The following is a 27167-nucleotide window of genomic DNA, read 5'->3' as shown; positions in this document are numbered from 1 at the left end:
ATCGATTTAGTGCGATTGCTCTTTATTTATTTATTTAGCACGCCATTGCGCATGTGCGAGACGCTGACCGAGGGTTGCAACGGGCAGCGCGCCATTGCTGCAGGGTGGACGCCATTTCTCACTCGCGTTAAAAATTATGCGCACACATTTACACGCGACGCTGAGGTAAATACATCAAAGTTTCACGTCCTCTTTTCTCTCCCCCCACCCCAATGTGTGCAATTACTATTGAAGTATTGGAAATGACGGCAGGAAACTCCTTGACGGGTAACACACTTTTTATTAAATCTTGACTTGTCACGATACAACGTGTGGTCTCTATTCTTCTGACTGCACACTTCACTTAGCTCGTGTAGACTCTCTGCCTCTGGCTACACTCTTCACTTAGCTCGTGTAGACTCTATGCCTCTGGCTACACTCTTCACTTAGCTCGTGTAGACTCTGTGCCTCTGGCTACACTCTTCACTTAGCTCGTGTAGACTCTGTGCCTCTGGCTACACACGCATCACTCGTCTCGTGTAGACCCTATGCCTCTGGCTACACACATCACTCGTCTCGTGTAGACCCTATGCCTCTGGCTACACACACTGCATGCTCACACTGCATGCTCACCCTACACTCCGCCTCTGGGTTACACAGAGTCCCGGTCCCCACAGGACAGCGGGACTGGGTACCGCAGGGCCCTATCTCTTCCTCTCCGTCTTCGGTCTTCGCTGGTTACACTCTCCCCGTACGCCTGTGTGCATCACCTTATATAGTCCCTCCTCACGGGAGACGGAGCGGATGCGGACCTCGACGTGAGCATCGCTCCTTAGTGAACCAATCACGACGCGCTATCTCTACGATCCGTTTTCCCCCAGCGCGTGTTTCCACTCCCCAACCAATCACGACGCGCTGCCACCCGATCACTCCCTCTCAAGCGCGTCACCGGCACACAGCCAATCAGCACCACATAACCCACGACCCCGCGCTGACCCCTGATCTTTCACCGTCAGCGCGCGTCACCACACACACAGCCAATCACTACGCGCTGGCACCCGATCGCTACCCCAGCGCGTATCACCACTACATCACCCCCTCCCACATAGCTCGCAGCCGGCCCAGCTGCTAACCAACAACATCACACAACGTTAACACAACAAAACCCCCACCCCCCAGTGTGCCCCGTAACGCAACAACAACAACACAACAGCAACCTATGTACAAATTGACAACTAACACAAGAAAAGTCAACAACAACACACACAACACCTCGATAAGAAGCTATATACAGCCCGACGAACAACACAATAAAAGCGATTTCCAGAAAATGAACGCGCCCAGCGTCTCTGTGACTAAACGCAGTGACGAGGCGCTCCAGCTTCCTCGACTCCTCACATGGTAGGTCATAAAAAGTAGTGCGACCTGGCGCGAGTCCGTCTGGCCGGTCCGTCATATGGGACGGGACGCTGACGACCGTCCGGTGGCTCCGGCTGCTCTAGACAGCGCGGATCGGGCCTGAAAGGACCGGCCCCGCCGCGAAGATCCGGCCGCCGGTGGTCGGCCGCTGTCAGTTCCGAGACACCTGGGAGGAGATCAGGCGGAAACATGTGAGGATCAGGCAGAGACATTTTCCCCTTTGGGTCGTCGGTCACGTCACATGCTCGGCCCTCACGACACAAGGGGAGGCCATATGGAGGCGAGAACGGTTTCAGTCGGGAGGGGTGGACGTACCACCGTCGCTTTCCCCATTTTATCTGAACGCACTGGGGGCGTGCAACACGCACGACCTCCACGGGTCCCCGCCATGGCTTCAACAATTTAGGCGACGTAGCCAAAGGTGCCTGAGGGCAATGCAGCCAGGCCCTGTCACCTGGTTTCCAGTCGTGCACGGACACCTTCCGTGCACGCAACCGCTCGTTAGCAATTTGGCGAGCCCGCGAATTAAGCCGTGCGGCCTCCCTTGCCTCTGTCAGCTTATGAATATTAAATTTAATATGTTCTGCCAATTTTGAATTAGTTCGTGGTGCGGACAGGCCAAGCTGCGTTTCCATGGGCGGGTCGGCTTCCCGACCGTATATCAGATAGAATGGGGAAAACCCCGTCGCTGCATGGGGGGCCATTCCATACGCGGCGAGGACCCCCGGGACCTGCAGGTCCCAATCAACATGTGCCTCACACACCCGCTGGCACAGCATAGAAGTCAAAGTCTTGTGGAGTCTCTCCACCATCCCGTCCGTCTGCGGGTGGTACGGGGAGGTACGCACCTTCTTAGTACCCAACAGATCGCACACCTCTTGCAGCAATTTACTTGAAAAATTTTTCCCTTGGTCGGTCAGCAAGCGTTCGGGAGCCCCCTTGTCCAGGACGTAGCCCTGGACAAAGGCGTCCGTCACAGCCGCCGCCGACTGGTTGGCGAGTGGCCACGCCATAGGCCACCGGGTAAAATATTCGACCCCCACCAACAGGTACTTATTACCCCTAGGCGTGACTGGAAAGGGCCCCAGAATATCGAGCGCAACGAGCTCGTTAGTGCGCGAGACTTGAATAGATTGCAGCGGTGGATTAGCTGCCACGGCGGTGGTTTTCGCCTGGCGCACTCAACGCATCCCTTCAGAATATTCACCACGTCACTCCCCATCCCCGGCCAATAATAGTCACGCTGAAGCAGGGCAAGCGTTTTGTTTACTCCCAAATGCAAGAGGCGTTCGTGTGCGGCCAAAACAACTTTCCCCCTCACAGCGGAAGGCACCACAAGTGCATGCCGCCGGGACAAACTGTCCCATCTCATTAACATGCCTTGTTTAAGTACGTAGGAGCCAGTTCGCTCCTGGTCCTCTTTGGGACCCCCCACCCTGCGGCGCAATGCTAGCAGGGAGTTGTCCGACATTTGGAGACGGCCCCACTCACTCAGCGACAGTGAGAGCAGCGAGTCCTGACCCTGAGAGGTAGCGGGGACATCCCCGATTGGTGCGCCCGCGGTCGCAGCCAATGCCCCCATATCTTCCACAACCGGCGGTTTACAACGCGCCGATCCCGATAGACACGCACATTTCTGACAAGGCAACAATCGCGACAGGGCATCGGCATTTGTGTGTCGCAACCCCTTACGGTATGTAGTCGTGAACTGATAGTCCTGGAGGACTTCCAACCACCGTGACAATTGGCCCGAGGGTTGGGCGACCCTCAATGAATACTGTAGCGCCGCGTGGTCCGTCCGGACCGTAAAGTGACGACCATAGAGATACGGTCTGAACTGTTGTACAAAAAAAACAATGGCAAGCAGTTCGCGACGGGTGACGCAGTAGCGCTGCTCCGCCGGAGACAACACCCTGCTACCATAAGCGACCACCCTTTCGACTCCCCCAACGACTTGGGATAGCACCCCCCCAATGCCCGTGTTGCTAGCATCCGTATCTAGCAAGAAGGGACTCGCAAAATCCGGATAGCGCAAGGGTAGGGCACCCACCAAGGCGTCCCGGAGGGAGCAGAACGCGGCCTCCTCCCCCGGTCCCCATCGGAACTTCACTCCTTTCGCCGTTAGAGCGTGCAAGGGTTTTGCAATAGTGGCGAAGTGCTCAACGAATCGGCGGTAATACGAAGCAAACCCGATGAAACTGCGCACGTCCGAAACTGACGTGGGTGTCGGCCATGAACTGACACAGTCCGTCTTCGCGGGATTGGTAGAGATCCCCGAAGAGTCGACAATGTGACCCAAGTATCTAACGGACTTACGAAAAAGGTGGCATTTGGCCGTTTAAATTTTAATTTAGCCGATCGCATTCGTAAGAACACCCCTCTCAATCGCTGGAGGTGTTCCTCAAATGTTTTACTGAAAACAATGACATCGTCAAGGTAAATCAAGCACGTATCCCATTGCAAGCCCGACAAAACCAACTCCATAAGGCGCTGAAACGTCGCTGGAGAGGAGTGAAGTCCCATGGGTAACCGGTTAAACTGGAACAGGCCCCCTGGAGTCCGAAATGCTGTCTTAGGTTTAGACTCTTCGTCGAGTGGCAACTGCCAGAATCCTGATAATAAATCAAGAGTCGAAAAATATCGCGCACCAGACAATGCATCGAGGGACTCGTCTATCCTGGGGAGCGGATACGCGTCAGCCACAGAGATCTTATTCAGGCGACGGAAATCTACGCAAAATCGCAAGGACCCGTCCTGCTTCTTAACCAGCACAATAGGTGCTCCCCAAGGACTGGAGTAAGGCGAAATAATGTCGGCTTCTAGCATATCGTTAACGGCCGACTGAACATGTTCCTTCTCAGCAGGACTCAGTCGGAAGGGATTTAGCCTGACCGGTGCCGCATCGCCCGTGTCAATGTGGTGGCGTACCAAATCCGTGCACCCAATGTCATACTTATGTTTACTGAACACATCAGAAAATTCCATTAGCAACTCGCGCAGCGCACCCAACTGTACCGCTGACAAATCGTCCGAGTCCGCGCACAGCGAATGGACCCATTCAAGGTCCTCCCTCGGTTCAATGTTCTGCGTGGGGCTCGGATCAACCTGCGCAACCAGCCGCTCATCCGCAGGGACCCGTGCCGCGTGAGCCAGCACGGTGCCCTGCTGAATGACGGCTGGCCGCGACCCAGCGTTTAAAACCATCACAAACGGATCCTTGTCAGCCCGAACCAAAGTGTGAGCCACCGACAAATCGACCCCCCCGACAGCCCTGTTAGAAGGACCCAAAAACATGCCTTGTTCCGAAGTCCCCCCCACCCATGGTTTCCGCAACCGGAGGGGAATTAACATCTGTGAACCCGGGGGCACGTGCACGGTCTGTGTCGCCAACGCTTGTATCGTAGCGCACGCCGTCCGAATTTCAGTAGGGTTCGTCAAAAATGAAATACGGCGACCCGATGGTAGTTCAATGCAACGCTGATCGATGAGAATTTTAATGGACATCTTAGCCAAAAAATCAGTGCCCAATAGACAAGGAACCGCCAAAGAAGACGAAACGAAAACGGGTCCCGACAATTTGATATCTCCAATGCAAATGGACGCCCTAATCTGACCGATAATGCCCAACGATCCCCCATTAGCGGCGTAAAATGGCACATCAACTGGGAGCAGCGGACGGCATTGGACGGGGAGAATGTTGTAAATGAGGTCCGATATAATAGTCGCTGACGCCCCCGTGTACACTAACACCCTGACCTCGACCCCATCAATAGATCCCGTAACGACGGATGAACCCGCTGAAGCAGCCACAATTCTGTGCCCCAACTCCGACCATTCAATGTCTCCCCGGTCCCGGCCGAACCCCCCTCGCCGAACCGAATCCCCGAACCCTAACCGGCCCTCCTCCGCCGCACCGCGACGGCCCATGCGTGTCGAGTATGTGGGCCGAGCATGTGAGGTGCCGCGACTTGCCGGGGTTTGTAGGGATGACTTGGGGCCTTGGTCGTCGTCCAGCCGAGATCCCATGGCGCGCTGACGTGGAGCGCGGCAACCGGACGCCGGTTGCCGCGAACGGCCCCCCGACCTCCAGTCCCCTGGTCGTCCCGCGGTGAACGCCTCCTCTCGTGGGCTGACGACTTGGGGTTCGGTGATCACCGGACCCGGAGCTGAGGCCACGGCAGCGTTGCAGACGACCCCCTGTTTGCGTTGAAGGACCTCGTGCGCTTGTATACTCGTAGCGACCCGCAAGGAAGAAATATCGATCTCGTCGGCCGTGTTGATGGGGACCCCCAGGTCCTGCGCCAACTGAAGCAGCTGCTCCAAAACCATCGCATCTTGACCCTCCTCGTCCATACGAGGGAATGGGGCATCGGCGAGAGCCAGCAACGCCGTGCGATAGGCGAGTGCGGTCTCCGTGTCCGCCTTCCGCCTTGCATAAAAATGATGGCGACACGCCGAGGGAGGTCCGTAGACCTTGGCCATGAGACCCAGCGCTGCCTTAAGCGTGGAGCGGTCTGACCTCCGTGCGGACATGAAGGCCGCGAGCGCGTTGTCGTCCAACATGGCAGGCAGTGCCCGCAACGCCGTAGCGTCGGACCAGGCGGACATCTCCTGATGCGCCAAAAACCTGCGCTGAAATTGGCCCCAGTCCCCGCCTTCCGCCTTGAAGGCTGACAATGCGGGAAGGCGCTGTTGAAAAATGAAGTCGTCTTCTGCCTCGTGGTTCCTTTCCGCCGCCCCGTCGGTGTGTAAGATGGCGGCCCCAGTGGCGGGTGTCTGATGGCGGTCCGCAGCGCGCGTTGATGACGTAAGCGGGCGCGCTTGGAGAACCGCCGCCACGTGGCGGTCGCCGTTCCCACCAAAAGTCGGCGCAGATGAAATGGCGGGAATGGCCAAGTCATTTTGGCGGGAATCTGCGGGGCGACCCTGTAGAATGTCCGCCGCCGTCCCCGCTCCTGCCGACGAGCTGATTTCCGCCAGGATGGACGCGGCGGCGAGCAGCAGCTCCGCCAGACGGGAGTGCGCCTCGCGGAGCACGGCATCGGTCCCCAGTCGCTCGCCCGGCGCCGTCGGCGGATCCTGCAGCGTGGGCCATTCTTCGTCCTCACCCCCCGATGGCAGCTGGCCCGAGTCGTCAAGGTTATCCTCGCGGTCAATCCCGTGGGTCCGACTGGTCTTCCTTGTATCCATGCTTGGAAGACTGTTTCACTTCTGACGCCAGTTGAAGTATTGGAAATGACGGCAGGAAACTCCTTGACGGGTAACACACTTTTTATTAAATCTTGACTTGTCACGATACAACGTGTGGTCTCTATTCTTCTGACTGCACACTTCACTTAGCTCGTGTAGACTCTCTGCCTCTGGCTACACTCTTCACTTAGCTCGTGTAGACTCTATGCCTCTGGCTACACTCTTCACTTAGCTCGTGTAGACTCTGTGCCTCTGGCTACACTCTTCACTTAGCTCGTGTAGACTCTGTGCCTCTGGCTACACACGCATCACTCGTCTCGTGTAGACCCTATGCCTCTGGCTACACACACATCACTCGTCTCGTGTAGACCCTATGCCTCTGGCTACACACACATCACTCGTCTCGTGTAGACCCTATGCCTCTGGCTACACACACTGCATGCTCACACTGCATGCTCACCCTACACTCCGCCTCTGGGTTACACAGAGTCCTGGTCCCCACAGGACAGCGGGACTGGGTACCGCAGGGCCCTATCTCTTCCTCTCCGTCTTCAGTCTTCGCTGGTTACACTCTCCCCGTACGCCTGTGTGCATCACCTTATATAGTCCCTCCTCACGGGAGACGGAGCGGATGCGGACCTCGACGTGAGCATCGCTCCTTAGTGAACCAATCACGACGCGCTATTTCTACGATCCGTTTTCCCCCAGCGCGTGTTTCCACTCCCCAACCAATCACGACGCGCTGCCACCCGATCACTCCCTCTCAAGTGCGTCACCGGCACACAGCCAATCAGCACCACATAACCCACGACCCCGCGCTGACCCCTGATCCTTCACCGTCAGCGCGCGTCACCACACACACAGCCAATCACTACGTGCTGGCACCTGATCGCTACCCCAGCGCGTATCACCACTACACTATTATAGGGTCGGTAGATAATAAAATTATAGAGATTAGACTATTATTCTAGCGCGGGGGGGGGGGGGGGTAGCGGCCCAGCCCCCAGCCTCGCCCGGCTGGGCAATCTAGGCGAGGCCGGAGGCTCTGCACGGGACTAGCCCTCGACACCCCACTCTTGTTACAGTCGATATACCCAGCGTTGCCCGGGGGAAAAATACATTTAAAAACTTCTGAAAACTTCAGAGCAATGAAAATAAAACTCAGTAAATTAAAATAAACCCGAGCGCGCCACGAATCGATTCTTTAAATATAGACTGTACAAATAGTTATTAAGCTGGGTGAGTGTACTGGCAGTCAGTAATGTAGACTGTAGCCTGGTTATTAAGTAAAGTAAGTGTACTGGCAGTCTATAATGCAGACTGTAGCCTGGTTATTAAGCTGGGTGAGTGTACTGGCAGTCTATAATGTAGACTGTACAAATAGTTATTAAGCTGAGTTAGTGTACTGGCAGTCAGTAATGTAGACTGTAGCCTGGTTATTAAGTAAAGTAGCAGCTACCACCACAGTCAGTATGCACTGCTGTACTCATAGCAGGTACCACCACAGCAGTATGCACTGCTGTAATCATAGCAGGTACCACCACCACAGTATATACTGCTTTCATCATAGCAGATGCCACCACAGTATGTACTGCTGTCATAGCAGGTACCACCACACTCGGTATGTAATGCTGTCATCATAGCACGTACCACCACAGTACTGCTGTGATCATAGCAGGTACCACCACAGTCGGTTTGTACTGCTGTCATCATACCAGGTACCACAGTCGGTATGTACTGTCATAGCAGGTACCACCACCACAATATGTACTGTCATCATAGTAGGTACCACCACAGTATGTGCTGCTGTCATCATAGCAGGTACCAGCACAGTATGTACTGCTGTCATCAGAGCAGGTAACACCAGTCAGTATGCACTGCTGTAATCATGGCAGGTTCCACCACCACAGTATGCACTGCTGTGATCATAGAAGGTACCACCACAGCAGTATGCACTGCTGTATTCATAGCATGTACCACCACAGTCAGTATGCACTGCTGTGATCATAGCATGTACCACCAGTCAGTATGCACTGCTGTAATCATAGCAGCTACCACCACAGTATGTACTGCTGTCGTGAAAGCAGGTACCACCAGTCAGTATGCACTGCTGTAGTGATAGCAGGTACCACCTCAGCCGGTATGCACTGCTGTAGTGATAGTAGATACTGCTATCGAGTTGGTAGATACTGCTATATAGTGTTAGTAGATACTAAAACAGTCAGTATATACCACTACAGTCAGCCAATACTGCTACAGTCAGTATATACTACTATACAGTCAGTACATACTAGTACGGTGAGTAGCTATTAAAGTCCGTAGATACTACAATAGAGAGTAGATCTTGCTATAGAGTTAGTAGTTACTACTATAGTCAGTGGATACTACTATAGTCAGTGGATACTACTATACAGTTAGTTGTTACTACTATAGAGTCGGTAGATACTACTGTAGGCCCAGTAGATACTACTACGGTCAGTCGTTACTACAATCAGTAAATAATACTCCAGTCAGTAGCTACTACTGGCTCAGTAGATACTACTGTACAGTCAGTAGATACAACTACAGAGTCAATAGATACTACTTCCTCTGTTGTATGTAGGGTGGTGTAAATATATTTTTTGAAGGGGGTGTCCACAATTTTCGGAAACCTTTAACATCAACTATTTACCCCACAATTTCTACAACATTTTGGACTTTTGCAAGCTTCTTCTAATTTTGTTGGTGGAGAAATGTACAAACGGCCCACCGGGCTTTCACAATACCTTAGTATCTGTGTGTGTATATGTAAGGTTTTTAAGAGACAACAAACTCCGTGATAAGAAGGCTCAGCTAATCGAGTCTCTCACCTTTCTGAAGAGATGCCGCGACTCTAAGGTAATACCAATCGCATTTACTCTAACCTCTGCTGCTGTAACTCATTCCACAAGTAGTGACTAATTCCATGCCTGCATTTCCATAAATATGCTAAATTCCTCTTGATATGCAAATCCCTTTGTCAAGGCGCTCTTCCCCCTCCAACCCAGCTTAAATATACGCTGCCAAGCCTGGTGGTGTTCATTCAGACGCTGTCTTTCCGACAGTCCTGTTCTTCACCTGAAGACGGCTGCTTGCGTTGTGGCTGAAACGGCGTGAGAATTCCCTTATACGTGACTTTACCGAAAGAACCAAGAAGATGAATCCCTGCAGTCATGAAAGCTTTAAATCGAAATTTTTAAGAGAAGTTTTTAAAGATATTTTTCACCCGGGCAACGCCGGGTACTTACCGCTAGTACCTAATAAATGAAACTGAAAACATAGTCTGGAACAAGCGTCGTGGTGATGTCACCGCCACTTCGTGGCGAATGACAGTTGTCTTCTTTTGGCTTCTGAGGTGCTGCGTTCCTTGGAACGAAAATACCTCAGGTCCCCAGCAGGGGCGCTGGGTCAGCGTGTGTGTTGAGCACACGGCGCTCTCGGCTGCTTTGTCAGTCTCTCTCCACATATACAAACACAGAGACAATTTCAACCGAGAAGATGGATTCTGGCTCAGCAATCATTGGAAGGACGTAATAAACCATTTCGGATCTTAACTGATTGTTGTTCATGTTTACGGTGACTTTCAGACCACAGTCCACTCACTGACATTAACTGTGTATCTTGTGTTCTCCACAGGGAATGCATTATTTGCTCCGCTGCGGGTCTCCTGCCACCGGCTCTCCCATTCACATGTTCCATTGCTTCTACATACTATTAACATTCCCTCCCTTTGTTAATGCTACCCCCTGCACTCTCCCTTTGGTGCTGCTGATCCTGCATAATGCATGGGCATAATATGACTTTGAAACCCCCACCGACCACCTCCTACGCATTTTCCATGAATATGCTAAATTCCTCTTGATATGCACATTCTTTTGTTAAGGCGCTCTTCTTCCACCTCCAACCCAGCTTATATATAAGCTCCTAGCTTGGCAGTGTCTCATTCTTCACCTGAAGACGGCTGCTTGCGTTGTAGCCGAAACGTCGTGAGAATTATTTTATTGTTTCATTTTTATTATTGTATTACTTCCCTTCTACGTGACTTTACCGAAAAAACCAAGAAGATGAATCCCTGCAGTCACGAAAGCTTTAAATCGAAATTTATTTTCCACCTGTTGTATATATTCGGTCTGAAAAATTATAAAAATGTAAAAAATAAAATGAAATTTTTTAAAAACTGTAATGTTCCCGAAATTATGCTAATTTATTTAATCATGAAAATGTTGCGTGTATGCTAATTAGGTAGGTGTAATTGTATTCAGTTATGCAAGTGTATGTAATTATGCTAATGAATTCAATAATGATCATTAGCTTATGCTTCGTTGTCTAGGGTTGTATTATCACTGGTCAACAAAAAAAACTTTTTTCTGGCCTGGACGTTTGCAGCTGTTCTAGACTAATTTCAGGGTGCCGATTCCAAATCTGATCTCAGATTTGCTCTATCACATCTCATTTTATGCTATTGGCATACCCCATTTTCATTGATTTTACCCGAAATTAACTCTGTCACTTATGATTGCAAGTTGTTGCGAGTCAGTGACTGCTTTAGTGTTAAAATATGGTGCTGTATTTTTAGGATAGTGTGTTTATAATAAATTTATGTAGATATCCACATTTATTTAATATTTTTCTTCTGCAGTTTTTATTGAAAATGCAATATTTGATATGCCAGATTTGGAATCAGCACCCCAAAATTACCTTAAGACCGTTGGAATACCTTATGCCAGAAAAAGTGTTTACCAGTGAATTATCAATCAGGATAATACAATGATTCTCACTTTAACTTTGACTGATTATGTCTTAGTGTGTTATATCAGGTCTCAAAATTCAGATCTCTCCGCAGGATACAGTTCTTATAATTAATATTATTATGCATGGACTTAGGAAGGCACCACTCAGACTCTTCTGTGTTAAGCAGCTTTAATCTCTAAAAAACATGTAACATTCTAATATGCAAACTCTTATGCAAGGAATGCCAACACAGTACTCCTGGAGATGTCCTCATTGAACCGTACATTTAACCCTCAATAGTTATGTTTGTCAAACTGGGTAACAGAACAATTGGCTCATTCTTCAGAGTAAGGTGATCATACACAGCGACAGGAAATTAATATGACAATATTCATACGAACAGTAATAAAGAAACATGTGCCTAAGCAAAGTGTTGTATATGTTGGGTATCAAAATTTTGATGTGTTGTATGCGTGCGTGGGTGAAATTATTATGTCGTATATGTGGGTTATGAATATTCAGTGAAAATAATAATAATCAAATGAAATTTGGCCAAATGTGTAATTATCCGGAACTATGTTAATTTATGTAATTATGCACATTTAATTATGCCAATTCGAGAGGTAATCGTAGTAATTATGCGAGTGGGTGTAATTATGATAATGCAAGTCGTTATGATAACCAGACCCCGCCTCGGTGACGAGGGTGGGTTATCGATCGGAATAAGGCAATTAATCGTATGCAGTTATGCAGGTGTGGTGTAAGTATGCAAGATTAACTTAGATTAACTCGGCATCGTTGTCTAGGTTCGTCTCATTCTCGCTTATATTTTTAGGTCCCCGGTTCACCCCGTTATCGCTTTAACATTCACTGAGTATGTATGTGTGTTTATTAAGGTCACCAAGTTCAGATCTCAACGCAGAAGCAGATCTTATGCATAGACTTCAGGAAAGAATCACACAACCACTTCTGTATTAATCAATTTATTACTAATTCAACCTCAACTATGATATAGTATGCGAACTCTCAATCCCGGAACGTCAACACGGCATCAATACAGTATCATCAATGATTGTCTGATTTCACTTGACAACGGCACATGGATCCCGCATAACGCGATGGTTGTTAGTGAGAGAGAGAGTCGTTAAAACAAGCAAATACTATGCTAAGAAAAACCTTAACGTTAATGAATGATTACTCAATATTATTCACGCAGTACCGTACTCCTTATTGATAGGATGCGAGTACGTGCGGCGATTATGACTGAAAGATACTTGAAAGATTATACGGCGATAAAAAAAACAATCAAAAACAGTTATTATTCTTAAAGGCACCAATCTCAACAGATACATCGGCAGGTTATCTGACAACAGAATGGCTCGGAGTAAGGGCCTGCGACGGTGCTCCTTTTCCGAAGATCGTTATCTTATCAAGTTTACTAATTGGGGACCAGATCACCTGATAAGGATCTGGATCACGGCCACCACTCCCCACGTGAGCGTGGCTCGGCGGAAGGAGGTGCCAAGAATCAATTCGTATTGATGGATCTGTTGGGAATTTATGCGATTAAGAGTACAGCCCACTAAATATTAAAGATAAAATTACGAATACTCTTATAAACGACGGATGGCCATCACTCGGTCTCGAGTGTTTTCTTCACAGCCACGGATGGCTTATGGGTTCGAGTGTGTTTGAGTGGTAAGAGTGGTCTTGAATAGTCAATGTTCGGAGTCGGTTCTTTATGTCAAACAGACGCCTGGTGGTCGTGTGGTGAGGGGGCGGTGCGCGTCATACGTATCAGTCGCTCCTCTGTCACCGTGGTGAATTGGTTGGATGCCTGTTGATACGCTGTCGTAGTTCGGAACCCGGTCGGTAGGTGGCGCCCACAGCTCGCTCGCAGCGTGCAGTGTTGGGTCGTCGCCTCGTCGCCAAACCGCGATTGTCAGCTGCAGCAGAGACCTCCGACTCGGCAGAGGTTGACCCACGCAGGCCGAGTTGAGCTGTCAAGCAGGTCTTGCCCGCCTGCAGAGGAGATGGGGAGCCGCTTGAGTCGAGCCCCGAGAGCTGGCTCCGGTGAGCCGATCGAACTCGGCTGAGTCTCAGACGAGCTGAAGAGTCGAGCCGACCCGCTGGTCGCAGCTCGCTCCTGAGTCGACCCTCCCGGTCGAGCTGAAGATGAGTCGAGCCGACCCACTGGTCGAACTCCTGAGCCGACCCTCCCGGTCGAGCTCCTGAGCCGACCCACTGGTCGAACTCGGCTGATGAGTTGACCCTCCTGGTCGAACTGGTTTCCAATGCTCAGGGTCCTTTCTTTTATGCCGAAAAATCCCTTTGGGTCCTGCCCACAAGGCGGGTTTCTTTCGATTTTTGCTGTGTCAGGATCTGTCCGTAGGTAGGTGTGTCCATGTGTGTGTCCGTACGTCCGTGTCCTTGTGTGCATCACCCACGTGTCCTTGTGTGCATCACCCACGGTATATTCCGTTGTCATACTCCCTCCATAAAATCCATGAGCAAACAATCAGATGTTACAAATTGCCTCGAAATCGTCTCTCTGTCTGGGTGCAATATTATCTCTTGTCTGGCCTTCTTCATGAACCAAAACACAGACGTTACAAATCGTCTCACAGGCGCCTCTGTCCGTGTTGCACGACCTGGAGGGAGGGGCACACTCCCTCCGACCCTCACAGACGCACACAGACATGGTTAAAAAGTTTTAAATTAACATTTGTCCCTTACCATTTCCCAGTTATGATTCTGTATGTAACCTAAGGTGTGTCGTTTCCCATCGTGGTGCTTGACCCAAGTGGAGGTGCCTCCCCGAGCACATACACACTCCCATCCCGCGCTGCGGGGATACAAAGACGGCCGGGATCTCCCTTTCTCTCCGACCCTGGGTTTAACATCGCTCTTTTATTATGTATTTTATTCCGACCTGGTGGTGATTTATCCCACTATCCTGGCTTTTAATAAGTTTTACTTTTGTCTTTTCATGCATAGGCTTATTATTATTAATTTATTTCCGATATCTTAGGTTAAGGGGTAAGTTTCTTGATCCTAGGAATTCGTATTCCTTGGTGTCTGCATGGTTATATAAGCGGAATATAGTTTACGGTGAATAGCGTTAACATTGATGTTATGTACGATATTATGTATTGTGATGTCTTTAACTTAACTTGTTGGTCAGGGCTTTACTGACATGAAGTTGCATTTCATAGCCTGCAGTCTTTGCCTCACTCTGTCTCTGCTCGCCGTTGTTGTTGCTGTCCAGCTGACGCCGTTAACTCAAGGCCTCATTAATTTCCGTCACTCCTTGTAGGTGAGGGCGGTTGAACCTTGGAGTCAGTTCTGGTTTTTGTCTGCTTGCTTCTTCTGATGTCCCCTGACCCCGGGAGTTATTATTTCTACTTTTATGGCCTGTCGAAGCCCGACTCGCTGTTGCTGGGCTGGTGGGTCGCTGGGTTGGTGTGTTGTTCCCGGCTTTTTGCTTACGTTTGCAGTTCGCCGTGCTCTTAATTTCCTTCCCTCTTCAACCTTATATCGACTATTCGCTCCTGTCTGGGTGCGATTCAATTTTGACTTAGGAAGGTTCTGATTGTCATATGCTTTGGGTCGAGTTGCATATTAAAGTATGGAAATAACATTTCATATTGACTTAATGATGGTGATGGTTCAGTAGGCGTAACTTGTGGCCTGGTTTAATTGGAGTGGGTGTGAATATCAATAACTTTAGCCTACCCTGTTGTTAAATTCTGACTTTAACGTTACTTTAATAGCAATACAGAATAATTGAGCTTTTCGTCTTAACTAGGCGAACGCGAACTTCTGGTGACCCCCGCAGCCTTGTTATTCAGCTGAGTCTGCATCCTTGAGATATACAACGCTCTTATTCGTCTCACTGTGGCCATCCAACCTTCTGCTCTGGGAGTGTTATTCTTAATTTCAGGTCAAAGGCCCCCTCACGTTCAGCCGTGCAGGGTTGTTAATCAGCTCCCTCCCCTGTGTACACAACCTTGAGCTGACCCACTTCGTTTGACCACTCACCCTGGATTTATCTTTCCTTGAGGCAAGGTTGCAAATTCTGTCATCCCAGCCCTCCTCCAGTTCATCACTTAACAACACCTGGTGTTTTGCAGTTTGCTGCGCTTTGGGGTGTTTTCATTCATTATATATCAAGTAAAAAGATAATATATAAAAATATCAAGTTTGGAAGAAGGGTTTAGTATACAACAAAAGGTAGACCTCAATTAATTCATTTTTTAGATTGTGCAATTAACGTAATGCCTTGGAACAATGGTGTGCGGTAGTGTGCTTGCTTGTCTAACAAATGTGCATCAATTGGCTAAGGGCTTTAATACATTCGCCGGAAAGATTATGTGATGAAAAGAAAGCTTTTAACACAATTGTATCCCTGTTTGTGTGTATTCGTTTTGGGCAGCGTTCCCCACAATTCCATCACGGGTTGGAAGTGTTTAACATTTTTTGCATCAGACTTGCAGTCTCTGTCAAAAAGGGGCGCTGTGGCCTTTGAAGTCGTGAAGTCGTGACCTATTGTGCAAGGGTGTGCTTGCTGTCACCATGTATTCCGTCCTCTCATCACGGGTTGGAAGTAAAAAAAAAATATTATTCACAGTGAGGGAAAAAAGTATTTGATCCCCTGCTGATTTTGTACGTTTGCCCACTGACAAAGAAATTATCAGTCTATAATTTTAATGGTAGGTTAATTTGGAGAGACAGAATAACAACAAAATCCAGAAAAACGCATGTCAAAAATGTTATAAATTGATATAGATACAGTAATCCCTCGCCACTTCGCGGTTCAAGTTTCGCGGCCTCAGTGCATCGCGGATTTTTCAAAAATATTCATCGAAAAAAAAATTCAAAAATACCGCCATATCGGCAGCCGTATTGCAGAAAGCAGCGTTGTTTCATCGTGATGCGCGAGAGAAACGGTTTCCCAGGATGCCAGACAAAGAGAGAAACTCTCTCAGAGGCTTTGTACATACCCACGGGCACTCAGACAAGGCACATGATTGGTTCCCGGCGCGAGATCGACGAATGAGAGCACGGGTGGATGTATCCCGTGAGCTGGTTGGCTGCGCACCATCGTTGTCATTGTCGTCGTCGTCATTACTGGAGTCAAGTCTCAAGATACTACTGTCATTGGTGAGTGTAGAACACCATAATACGTATCGTATGAGAGAGAGAGTGAATGTATAATATTAAGGTTTTATAATTAAATAGATTTAAATAAAATATATATATAAAGTATAAATATACGTATTTTAAACATTCTGGTACCCACACACACATATACGGAAATTCCTAGGGGGCCAATCCTACTTCGCGGATTTTCACCTATCGCGAGGGGTTCCGGTCCCCATTAACCGCGATGAACGAGGGATCACTGTATACCCAACCCACAGGTCTGCAAATACTGCCCCCTCTTACTCTGCAGGTTTAACCTAAGAATTGAGTGTTCAACTTCACATTCTTTCATTAAAGGCCTGTGACAAAGGTGAATCTACTGGGGCTTCATTGTCTCAAGTTTACACATCTACCGGGTCTCCATTTGACTTTGGTTTTGTCTAAGAAGTCCACCCACACCTCCACTTCCACAAATTCCTGGGAGGTTCCTCGCTCTGCCTCACAGTCAGAATTCTCCTCCTGCTTCACGTTGCCTCCATCGATGTGAAGGTCCGATTTTGGAGTTGAATCTTCATCTTCACATTTTACCTTCACATCTTCGCTCTTCACCACCACATTTTCACATTTTACCTTCACTTCTTCGCTCTTCACTATCGCCTCTTCACATTTCACCTTGATACATTTCATCGTCTCCAAGCTGGAATGTACTTCTGGTTCTTTTTTCAGGAGGGATGGGCTCATTGCAGCACTCTGACTTTCACAAGTCGATTTCAGACTACACTCCTTGGGGATCTTCTGATGCCTGTGTGTTTTCTGGTGTCGATGAAGAACTGATGACTGTGAAAATGCCTTCTCACAGACAGTGCACTTGAAGGGTTTCTCTCCTGTGTGTGTTCTCTGGTGGATCTGAAGACGTGATGACCATGCAAATGCCTTCTTACAGACAGTGCACTTGAAGGGTTTCTCTCCCATGTGCGTTCTCTGGTGTTTTTTAAGATGTGATGAATCTGCAAAGGGCTTCCCGCACAGAGTGCACTTGAAGGGTTTATCTCCTGTGTGTGTTCCCTGGTGTATTTTAAGATGTGATTCATCTAAAAATGCCTTCCCACACACACTGCACTTGAAGGGTTTCTCTCCTGTGTGTGTTCTCTGGTGCCTTTGAAGATATGATGACCGTGTGAACGCCTTTCCGCACACAGTGCACTTGAAGGGTTTCTCTCCTGTGTGTGTTCTCTGGTGCCGTTTAAGATGAGATGAACCTGAAAATACATTCCCACACAAACTGGACTTAAAACGTTTTTCTCCCGTGTGTGTTCTCTGGTGGATCTGAAAACCTGATGACCATGCAAATGCTTTTTCACAGACAGTGCACTTGAAGGGTTTCTCTCCTGTGTGCGTTCTCTGGTGAATCTGAAGACCTGATGACCATGCAAATGCCTTCTCACAGACAGTGCACTTGAAGGGTTTCTCTCCTGTGTGTGTTCTCTGGTGGATCTGAAGATCCGATGACCATGCAAATGCCTTCTCACAGACAGTGCACTTGAAGGGTTTCTCTCCTGTGTGCGTTCTCTGGTGTTTTTTAAGATGTGATGAATCTGCAAAGAGCTTCCCACACAGAGTGCACCTGAAGGGTTTCTCTCCTGTGTGTGTTCTCTGGTGTTTTTTAAAACAAAATGAACTTGAAAATGTCTTCTCACACAAACTGCACTTGAAATGTTTCTCTCCCGTGTGTGTTCTCTGGTGGATCTTAAGATCAGATGAACTTGAAAATTCCTTCCCACACACACTGCTCTTGAAAGGTGTCTCTCCTGTGTGTATTTTCTGATGTCTTTTAAGAGCAGATGAATCTGAAAATGCCTTCTCACACACAGTGCACTTGAAATGTTTCTCTCCTGTGTGTGTTCTATGGTGTTTTCTAAGATTTGATGACTGTGCAAATGCCTTCTCACACACACTGCACTTGAAGGGTTTCTCTCCTGTGTGTGTTCTCTGGTGGATCTGAAGAACTGATGACTGCAAATGCCTTCTCACAGACAGTGCACTTGAAAGGTTTCTCTCCCGTGTGTGTTCTCTGGTGTGTTTTAAGGGCGAATGAATGTGAAAAGTCCTTCCCACACACATTACACCTGAAGGGTTTCTCTCCTGTGTGTGTTCTCTGGTGTTTTTTAAGAACAGATGAATCTGAAAATGCCTTCCCACACACACTACATATGAAGGGTTTCTCTCCAGTGTGTGTTCTCTGGTGTTTTTTAAGAACAGATGAATCTGAAAATGCCTTCCCACACACACTACAACTGAAGGGTTTCTCTCCAGTGTGTGTTCTCCGGTGTTTTTCAAGAACTGATGACCATGCAAATGCCTTCTCACACACAGTGCACTTGAAGGGTCCATCTCCTGTATGTTTTCTCTGGTGCTTGTGCAGAATTGATGACCGTGAAAACGCCTTCCCACACACAGTGCACCTGAAGGGTTTCTCTCCTGTGTGTGTTCTCTGGTGTATTATAAGATATGATGACTCTGTAAATGCCTTCTCACACACAGTGCACTTGAAGAGTTTCTCTCTTGTGTGCGTTCTCTGGTGTTTTTTAAGATATGATGACACTGTAAATGCCTTCTCACACACAGTGCACTTGAAGGGTTTCTCTCCTGTTTGAGTTTTCTGGTGCCGTGTCACACTTCCAGTACAATCCATGCTGTTTGCATCCTGGTCCCATTGTCTTTTTGTACCGGGCTGCGCTGAGTGCCTTTGCTCCATCACACCAAATCTGATGAAGCGTCAAAAGCGTCAGCTGCAGACAGAAAAAATATCCACACCATCTACGTCAGTATCGAGGCACAGAGGAATAAATATATATATACATAGTCACACATGACTTACACGTCTATATTTATTCATATATTCAAGATATTCCCCAATCCATCACACGGGCTGTTAAGGCACACAATGAGAGGGCAAATGGTTATAAATATGCCTGGAGGCCCTAGTATCTTCAAAATAAATATTAACCCAAAACATCAAACACACAATTTTGGCTGCCTGGCTACAAAAGCAATATTTATTAAAGTAAAATTCAGCTAACATAGCAAAGGCTGTTGAAAATAATACTATTTGTATTACGCATCACAACTTGGGGTGTGAAGCCTGGCTCAAATTTGCTTGAATGCTTGGATGAACAGATCCAACTTCAGCAGCATATATGCTGTGTTGATTTCCTGACTGTTTCCATTTTTACAAAAAGTTTCAGAGGAAAACTAAAATAAGCTATTGTTTTGATTTAACCTCCACGTTCAATAGTTCATATACTTTACTGCAAATACAAACTTGACACTGTCACACACTGGCATTGTAAAAAGGTGGTGGTGTTCAGAACCATGCCTGGCCACCTTGATCTGCTCAGTATTAATGCTTCCTCACTTCACCATGTAATTAATTTAAGCTCAATCAACATAGCAGAGGACCACAATAAGTTCAGCTTTCACTTATCAATCGTGTTTGCTGTCGGCGATAGTCAAACTAATTGTTGAATTCATAATGCAGTGAAATAACTGCGCCACAGCTCCCCACAAAGATAAACTCTTAAATACACATACATTTCACATGGATCATTACATCTTACCTATACAAATCAGTTTTTGTTTGTTTTTCTGTCCGTCTGTCTGTATACGAAACTTGTGACGGATTTGACTCACGAACCGTGGAGTTTTGTTTAAAAAAAGTACCCGGGTACCATGCAATAAGCCCCGTGGTGAGCCAGCGCTAATCGTATTTTGCGTCCGTGAACTTTAAAGTAGTTAAATTAACAATTTAGTATAAGAATAGGTTTTCCCATTTTTTTCTGGCAACAAAACGGGTGTTAAGATGTTCAAACACCAAACTTAAACCTTTTTCAAGGAATCATTTCTGCATAAACACGATATATATTTGTGGTTAAAATGCAAAAAAAACATGCTCTGATAGTATATGCATTGTCATAATAATAGGGTTGTTCCCCTTTTTTCTGGCAACAAAACCGAAACCTTTTTACAAGGAGTCATGTCTGCATTAACCACAATACTTGCAGTCAAAATGCAAACAAAAAACACTGATAATATATGCATTGTCCTTGAAACTGATTGGTCCACACCAGAGATAGCTTTCTTTAGAGCCTCATCTCAATTGGAAGACCAGATGACGCCAAAAGGCGTACAGCTCAAAGACAATGCACTATCAAAGTAATGAGGGCTCAGGGTAAGCATCTACATCATTAGACCTCCTTTGCCAGTAACAAAATATAATAATAGGGTTGTTCCCCTTTTTTCTTGCAACAAAACTGAAACCATTTTACAAGGATTCATGTCTGCATTAACCACAATATTTGCAGTCAAAATGCTAAAAAAAATCACGGATACTATATGCATTGTCCTTGAAACTGATTGGTCTACACCAGAGACAGCTTTCTTTCGAGCCTAGTCTCAAACAGTGTTAGACCAGAGGACGCCAAAAGGCGAAGGAGGTCCCATGGAATAACAATTTAGTACTATTAATGATTATATTACTACGCTGAGCGTGCGCCAAAGCACACATCTGCGCATGCGCGAGGCCGGGGCCCCTGCATGGGACTAGGCCTTACCACGGCACTGTTAAGTACTATATTCTTGGTTCTTTCGGTACAGTCACGTAGATAGAAAAAAAAATAAAAAAAGAAGTCAATTAAAATCGAAATTGTAAAAATAAAAAGAAACACTAATGTAGGCCTGGTTCTTAATCGGAGTTAAGTGTACTGGCAGTCTATATTGTAGACTATGTTTAGGGACAGCCTAGCTCTAATCTCAGAGAGAATAAGATTGCTCCGATTTTAACTTGATAATTTAGACAAGACTCTCTTACAATCACACTTAGCATTAACAGATACAATGTCCACATCTGATTGGGACCATGTAGATAACATGACAGTTTCTTCAGCTACTTCAATGCAAACTAAATGTAAAGTTAACTTGATTGCTAAATTCAATCTCCTGTCAAAATGAAGCCCAAGCCACACATTAAAAAGTCAGATGTTAACAAGATTTGTATCAATCAGAGTAACAGCCCAATTTCCGACAGCCTAAAATCGGTACTAGCTAAAGGGTTGAATTTCACAGTCTCCCCTAAACACATCCCAGTGTGTGATATCATTGCCCAGGTCGACATAGCCCTCAAAGGTTTGGGACACATTCCGGCAGACGTTGCAAGATTTGAAATCGCTGCTATCCTCAAAGACGCTAAGAAACCCATTAGCAACATCAGCAAGGACGAGCGTTTTGAACTCGCTCAATTAAAAAAGAGAGGTGACATTGTTATCCTCTCAGCCGACAAAGGCAATGCCACTGTCATCCTGGAAAAAACCACGTACAACAACAAAATTCAGGACCTTCTTAATGATGGCAGCTATACCAAAATCAAGAGATCCCACCAACTGCCTAGCCACGAAAACCAACAATATCATCACTAATCCGACTTCTCTAATCAAACCGACCAAGCAGCTCTCCCTAAAACCTTCGGCTGCTAGACCACCCAGATTTGATGGCCTTACAAAAATCCACAAAGTATCGTCTTCACCATTAACTCACCCACCCACAAACTGGCCCGATTTCTGTCTGAAACACTGCTTCCTTTCACGGGCACGACCACCTCAGCTGTATTTAACTCAGCTCACTTGGTTTCACTAATCAAGGACATCTCACTGTCTCCCGATGATTTGCTTGCCAGTTTCGATGTAGACTCCCTGTTCACCAAGGTACCTGTACCTGACACCATTGCAATCATTGAAGACTTGGTCCAACAGTGACTGAATCCAGATGTACCAACTTTGGTAAGGCACTGCCTTACCAACACTTACTTCACCTGGAATGGTACATTCTACAAACTAAATGAGGGTACCCCAATAGGTTCTCCCTTACTACTACAGCCAGGACACCCTGCTTTAGAGTTAGTATAGCTACTAATACAGCCAGTACACACTGCTATAGAGTTAGTATAGCTACTAATACAGCCAGTACACACTGCTATAGAGTTAGTCTAGCTACTACTACAGCCAGTACACGCTGCTAAAAAGTATAGTAGCTATACCAACTCTATAGCAGTGTGTACTGGCCGTAGTAGTATCCATATTAACGCTCAACCACATCAATTCCAAACACCCATCTATCAAATTCACCATGGAAGTGGAAAATGATGGCAAGCTACCATTCCTGGATGTTGTGATCGAGAAGAGACCTGGTGGCTCGTTGGGACACTGTCTACAGGAAAGCCATCCGCATGGATGCCTATCTAAAGCCTGACTCCCACCACCGTCCAGCCCAGAAGAATTCCCTCATCAAAACACTACACCATAGGGCCCGGCCCGTTGCATCTCCGACCAGCGCCACCTAGCCAGTGAGCTGGAGCACGTACACCAAGCCCTCAGGATGAATGGATATTCTGACAGTACAATCCGCAAAGCTGTCTCCCCAGCCATGGGGAGACAACCATCTTAGGATCCAATCAAAACCATCACTTTGCCATACATAGCAGGGGTTACCAAAAATATTTCCAAAAATCTTAAACCAACACAAGATCGAGGTTTGTTTCAAAACAGTACACAAAATCCGTGATTTGATCCCATCTGTGAAGGATGTGATTCCTGACATGCAATACCCTCGTGTCTACAAACTAAGTTGTGGCTGCGGCAGCAGTTACATTGGGGAAACGAAACGACATGTCTCGGACCGTGTTCGCGAACACAAGGCAGATCTGAAACACGGTAGGATCAATACCTCTGCCATTGCTGATCATTGTTTTAACGCTGTGGGCTCACACAAAATAGATTTTTCCAAGACGAAGGTACTCTGCAAACCCACCGGCCATCATCAAAGATTTGTTCATGAAGCCACCCAGATATATAAACAGACACAATTTCAACTGAGAAGATGGGTACAAACTGAGCAATCATTGGAAGGGCATTATTAACCAAGTAAAGTCTTAACTGACTGTGATGTTTCCATCCTACCTGCCTATGTGAGCTGTTATTTCCGACTCTGTCTCTCTCTCTCTCTCTCTGTGTCTCTCTCTCACCATGTGTACCTCTTGCTCTTAAGGGTTTTTTGTTTCCTGTTGCCGGGCGTTCTGACAATGACATGCTAATCTTCTCATTGGCACACCCCCGGTGGCTGGGCCGTCTCACATTGACATGCTAATCTCTCACATTTACATTTATGTACAAATTCCTTCTCTAGCTCCGCCCACTTATCCTTGGGTTGGGCCCACCAAAATCCTATATAAACTCTTGTTGCAGCAGCTCTTTCTCCAACGTCAGCAGTCGTCCTGCTGTTTGTTTCACACCTGATAACAGTTGCTTGAGTTGTGATCGAAACGTCGTGATCTATTATTTTTTCTACCAACGTGAATTTACCGAAAGAACCAAAGAGTATGGATTCCTGCAGTCACGAAAGCTTAAAATCAAAATTAGACTATAGCAATGGTTATTAAGTTGGTTGAGTGTACTGGCAGTCTATAATGTAGCCTGGTTTTTAACCTCGGTGAGTGTACTGGCAGTCTATAATGTAGACTGTAGCAATGGTTATTAAGCTGGGTGAGTGTACTGGCAGTCTATAATGTAGACTAGCATCATTCTTAACCTTGGTGAGCGTACTGGCAGTCGATAATGTAGACTGTAGCCTGGTTCCTAACCTCGGTGAGTGTACTGGCACTCTATAATGTAGTCTGTAGCCTGCTAATTAAGTTTGGTGAGTGTACTGGCAGTCTATAATGTGGATTGTAGCAATGGTTATTAAGCTGGGTGAGTGTACTGGCAGTCTATAATGTAGGCTGTAGCCTGCTTATTAAGTTTGGTGAGTGTACTGGCAGTCTATAATGTAGACTGTAGCAATGGTTATTCAGCTGAGCGAGTGTACTGGCAGTCTATAGACTTATTCTTAGTTATTAATAACATTAATGGTTATTTTTATTATTTTTATTCACGTTATTATTCACATTATTTGTATTATTATTTTTCTATCTACATGACTCAACGAAAGAACCAAATATTACTATTATAGAGTTAGTATAGCTACTACTACAGCCAGTACACACTGCTATCAAGTTAGAATAGCTACTACAGCCAGTACACACTGCTATATAGTATAGCTACTACTACAGCCAGTACACACTGATATGGAGTTTGTATATCTACTATTACAGCCAGTACACACTGCTATATAGTATAGCTATGACTACAGCCAGTACACACTGCTATAAAGTTAGTATAGCTACACAAAGTGTAGTATATCTACACTTTGTTGTGGGCAGGTCGCTTCTGAAAACAAGTGCGGTATAGCAGCTGAAGTGGGCTTAACCTGGTAAGATTAAAAAAAAAACTGTACAAATATTGAAAAGAAACAAAGTTTCAAAGTAGTGAGCCAGATGAAGACAAATTAAATTTAAGCAGAGAATTCAAGCAAATGCAATCAGGCGAGGGCAGGAGGCAAGGCCCCGCATGGGTAGGCCCTGCGTTGTAATGTTCCAACCTGGACATCGATTCCATCCTCGCTGCTACTCAATTGATATCCCTACGAGAGGAGCGAGGCTCTACCTGGGTAAACAACAACAACAACAACCACCACGACAACAACAACCACGATGTGAACTTCTCACCTCGGATCTCAGTGAGCGCGCGCGATGATCGGCAGCTTCCTGGTGTCTCGTGACGTCACGCGGCAGCACGAGGTGACATGACGTCACTAGCGGAGTACACCTCCCCATCACGCCGATGAGGTAATGCAGTGGTGACGCCAGAGAGCGGGGTTAGAGTTTAAGTTCATTAAGATCCCTATTCCATTGATCCCTCTATTGAACATTTACACTTTGGGTGCGTGAGCTCAACAACGTGAACATTGTGTGTACAAACTGTGTGAACAGTGTGTGGGGCCGTCCATAAATGACGTCACGCAACTGGGGAGGGGACGGTCAGACATTTGTGACGATTTGTAACGATGGGGGGGGTGTGATAAATGTGACGTCACATCAAAATGCGCAACTTAAATAAATATAGACAACACGTTCGGCTTAATTAAATAGACTTTTTAATAAATGTTTTCTATTACAACATCAGAGTGTAGCGCCACATTAAATACGCACTACAATGATAATAGTTTAAAGCGATTTGAAGCATGTTTTTTGGGGGGAGGGTGGGCAGAGCTTTGTGACGTCATATTTGAGGGGGGGGGTCTGACTTTTTGTGACGTCGTGTGACGAAGGGGGGGGGGGTCAAAATCGTCCAAAATCGCGTGACGTCATTTATGGACGGCCTCTGTATACAAACTGTGTACACACACACTGTGCGCGCGCGCGCGCACACAATGTGTGTGTACACTGTTGGCACAGTAGGGGGCACAGGTGGTGCATCGGCCAGTCATCTCAGTTGAACCATGGCACCTGAGTCTGCCCTGTGACTTCCTGCCGGCGGGAGTTCGACACTTGACCTGGCCTTAACGTGCACATAGCCTGGCGCAAGCGCCATGGTGACATCACCACCACGTATTGGCGAATGACAGTAATTGTTTTTGGTAGTGTGTTTGTGTATACAGTGTATGTGCAGACTGTGTGTACGCTGTATATACATTGTGTGTACACTATACGTCTACCCTGCGTATGTGGACAGTGTGTGGGTGGTCCGAATCAGTCGGGCGGCATTATCTTTTCATCAGCTCTGCAATGCTGTGTGGAAACTACCTGGCCTGTCGCTCTGCATGAAGCTTTGGGTCTTCTCGGCAACAGTCATGCCCTCCGTTCTCTTGGCATGTGAAACGTGGACCCCCCTCTAAATGGAACATCTGCGCTGGTTAGAAACACTGGCTGGCATGCCTACACTCAGATTGAGGGAAGCCAAGTGGTAGAGCATTCTCTATTTATTGCAGAGGTTCAAGGTTCAAATCCGACAGACACCCCTGGCTACTCCAGTAACATAAACCAAAATATGCACCGTCTGCTTAAAGAGTGGATGTAAAACATACTATTGTGTCATTCAAAAAACATAGGTCTTTGCATGTTGGTGTCATTGTCGAAATTTGGGAAATTCCAAAATATTATCCAGAAATTGCACAACTGAAATTACACATCAATTATCGCCCCTGACTGACAGACTCATGCCCACATGCAGACTGGTGCTGGGCCACCTTATGCCACACAGAGGCAGCTGCCACTTAGGGGTGTTCTTCGAGTGTTTGTGATGAGATATGATACAAAACTCCGAATTGCTGAGGCAATTAAGCAAGTTTAATGCGTAGGCTTTCGCGACCAATATCATCTATAAGATTTTTTTTGGGTTAGATCGCGTAAATATAAATGTGCTCTCTCTAGTCGTCAAACCTAGCATAAACACAACCCTGACCGTGTAACACCAATGGCGCTGACCGAGACAGCCAACAACTATCCGGCCGTGCAATATCTAGCGAAGATGGCATTGACGAAGGCGGCGAAGATGACAGCCACGACAAGATGAGCCCACTCCCAAAACTGACAGCCATGAGCTCCCACTCTCAGCTGCTTTTATGCTACCCAGTGCGGCCTGACTCCGCCCTGGCTGCGCCTCCCTTCTCGAACCCACTAGCAGGTTCCAGGAGCTTCCAGATGGAGTCTTCCGTGACCCTTGCCCCAGTTTTTCTGCCCTGCCGACTAACCCATGTATATG

At 47.1% G+C, this 27167-nt stretch overlaps 2 protein-coding genes across 2 annotated transcripts in view; both read right to left on the bottom strand.

Moving 5' to 3' along the window:
* Window positions 1–27167, bottom strand: part of LOC144953592 (uncharacterized) — a 74276-nt gene that overhangs the window by 36889 nt on the left and 10220 nt on the right. The window lies entirely within an intron of this gene.
* Window positions 11654–25199, bottom strand: LOC144953540 (uncharacterized). Its single transcript, XM_078884088.1, is given in 3 exon segments — window positions 11654–18496; window positions 18498–19247; window positions 25133–25199. Coding segments are annotated over 2 exon segments (2367 nt in total). The 5' UTR covers window positions 19238–19247; window positions 25133–25199; the 3' UTR covers window positions 11654–16869.

This window comes from Lampetra fluviatilis, chromosome 78 (genome assembly GCF_964198595.1).
Source record: "Lampetra fluviatilis chromosome 78, kcLamFluv1.1, whole genome shotgun sequence".
Classification (NCBI taxonomy): domain Eukaryota; kingdom Metazoa; phylum Chordata; class Hyperoartia; order Petromyzontiformes; family Petromyzontidae; genus Lampetra; species Lampetra fluviatilis.
This window is presented reverse-complemented; position numbering and strand designations above follow the sequence as displayed.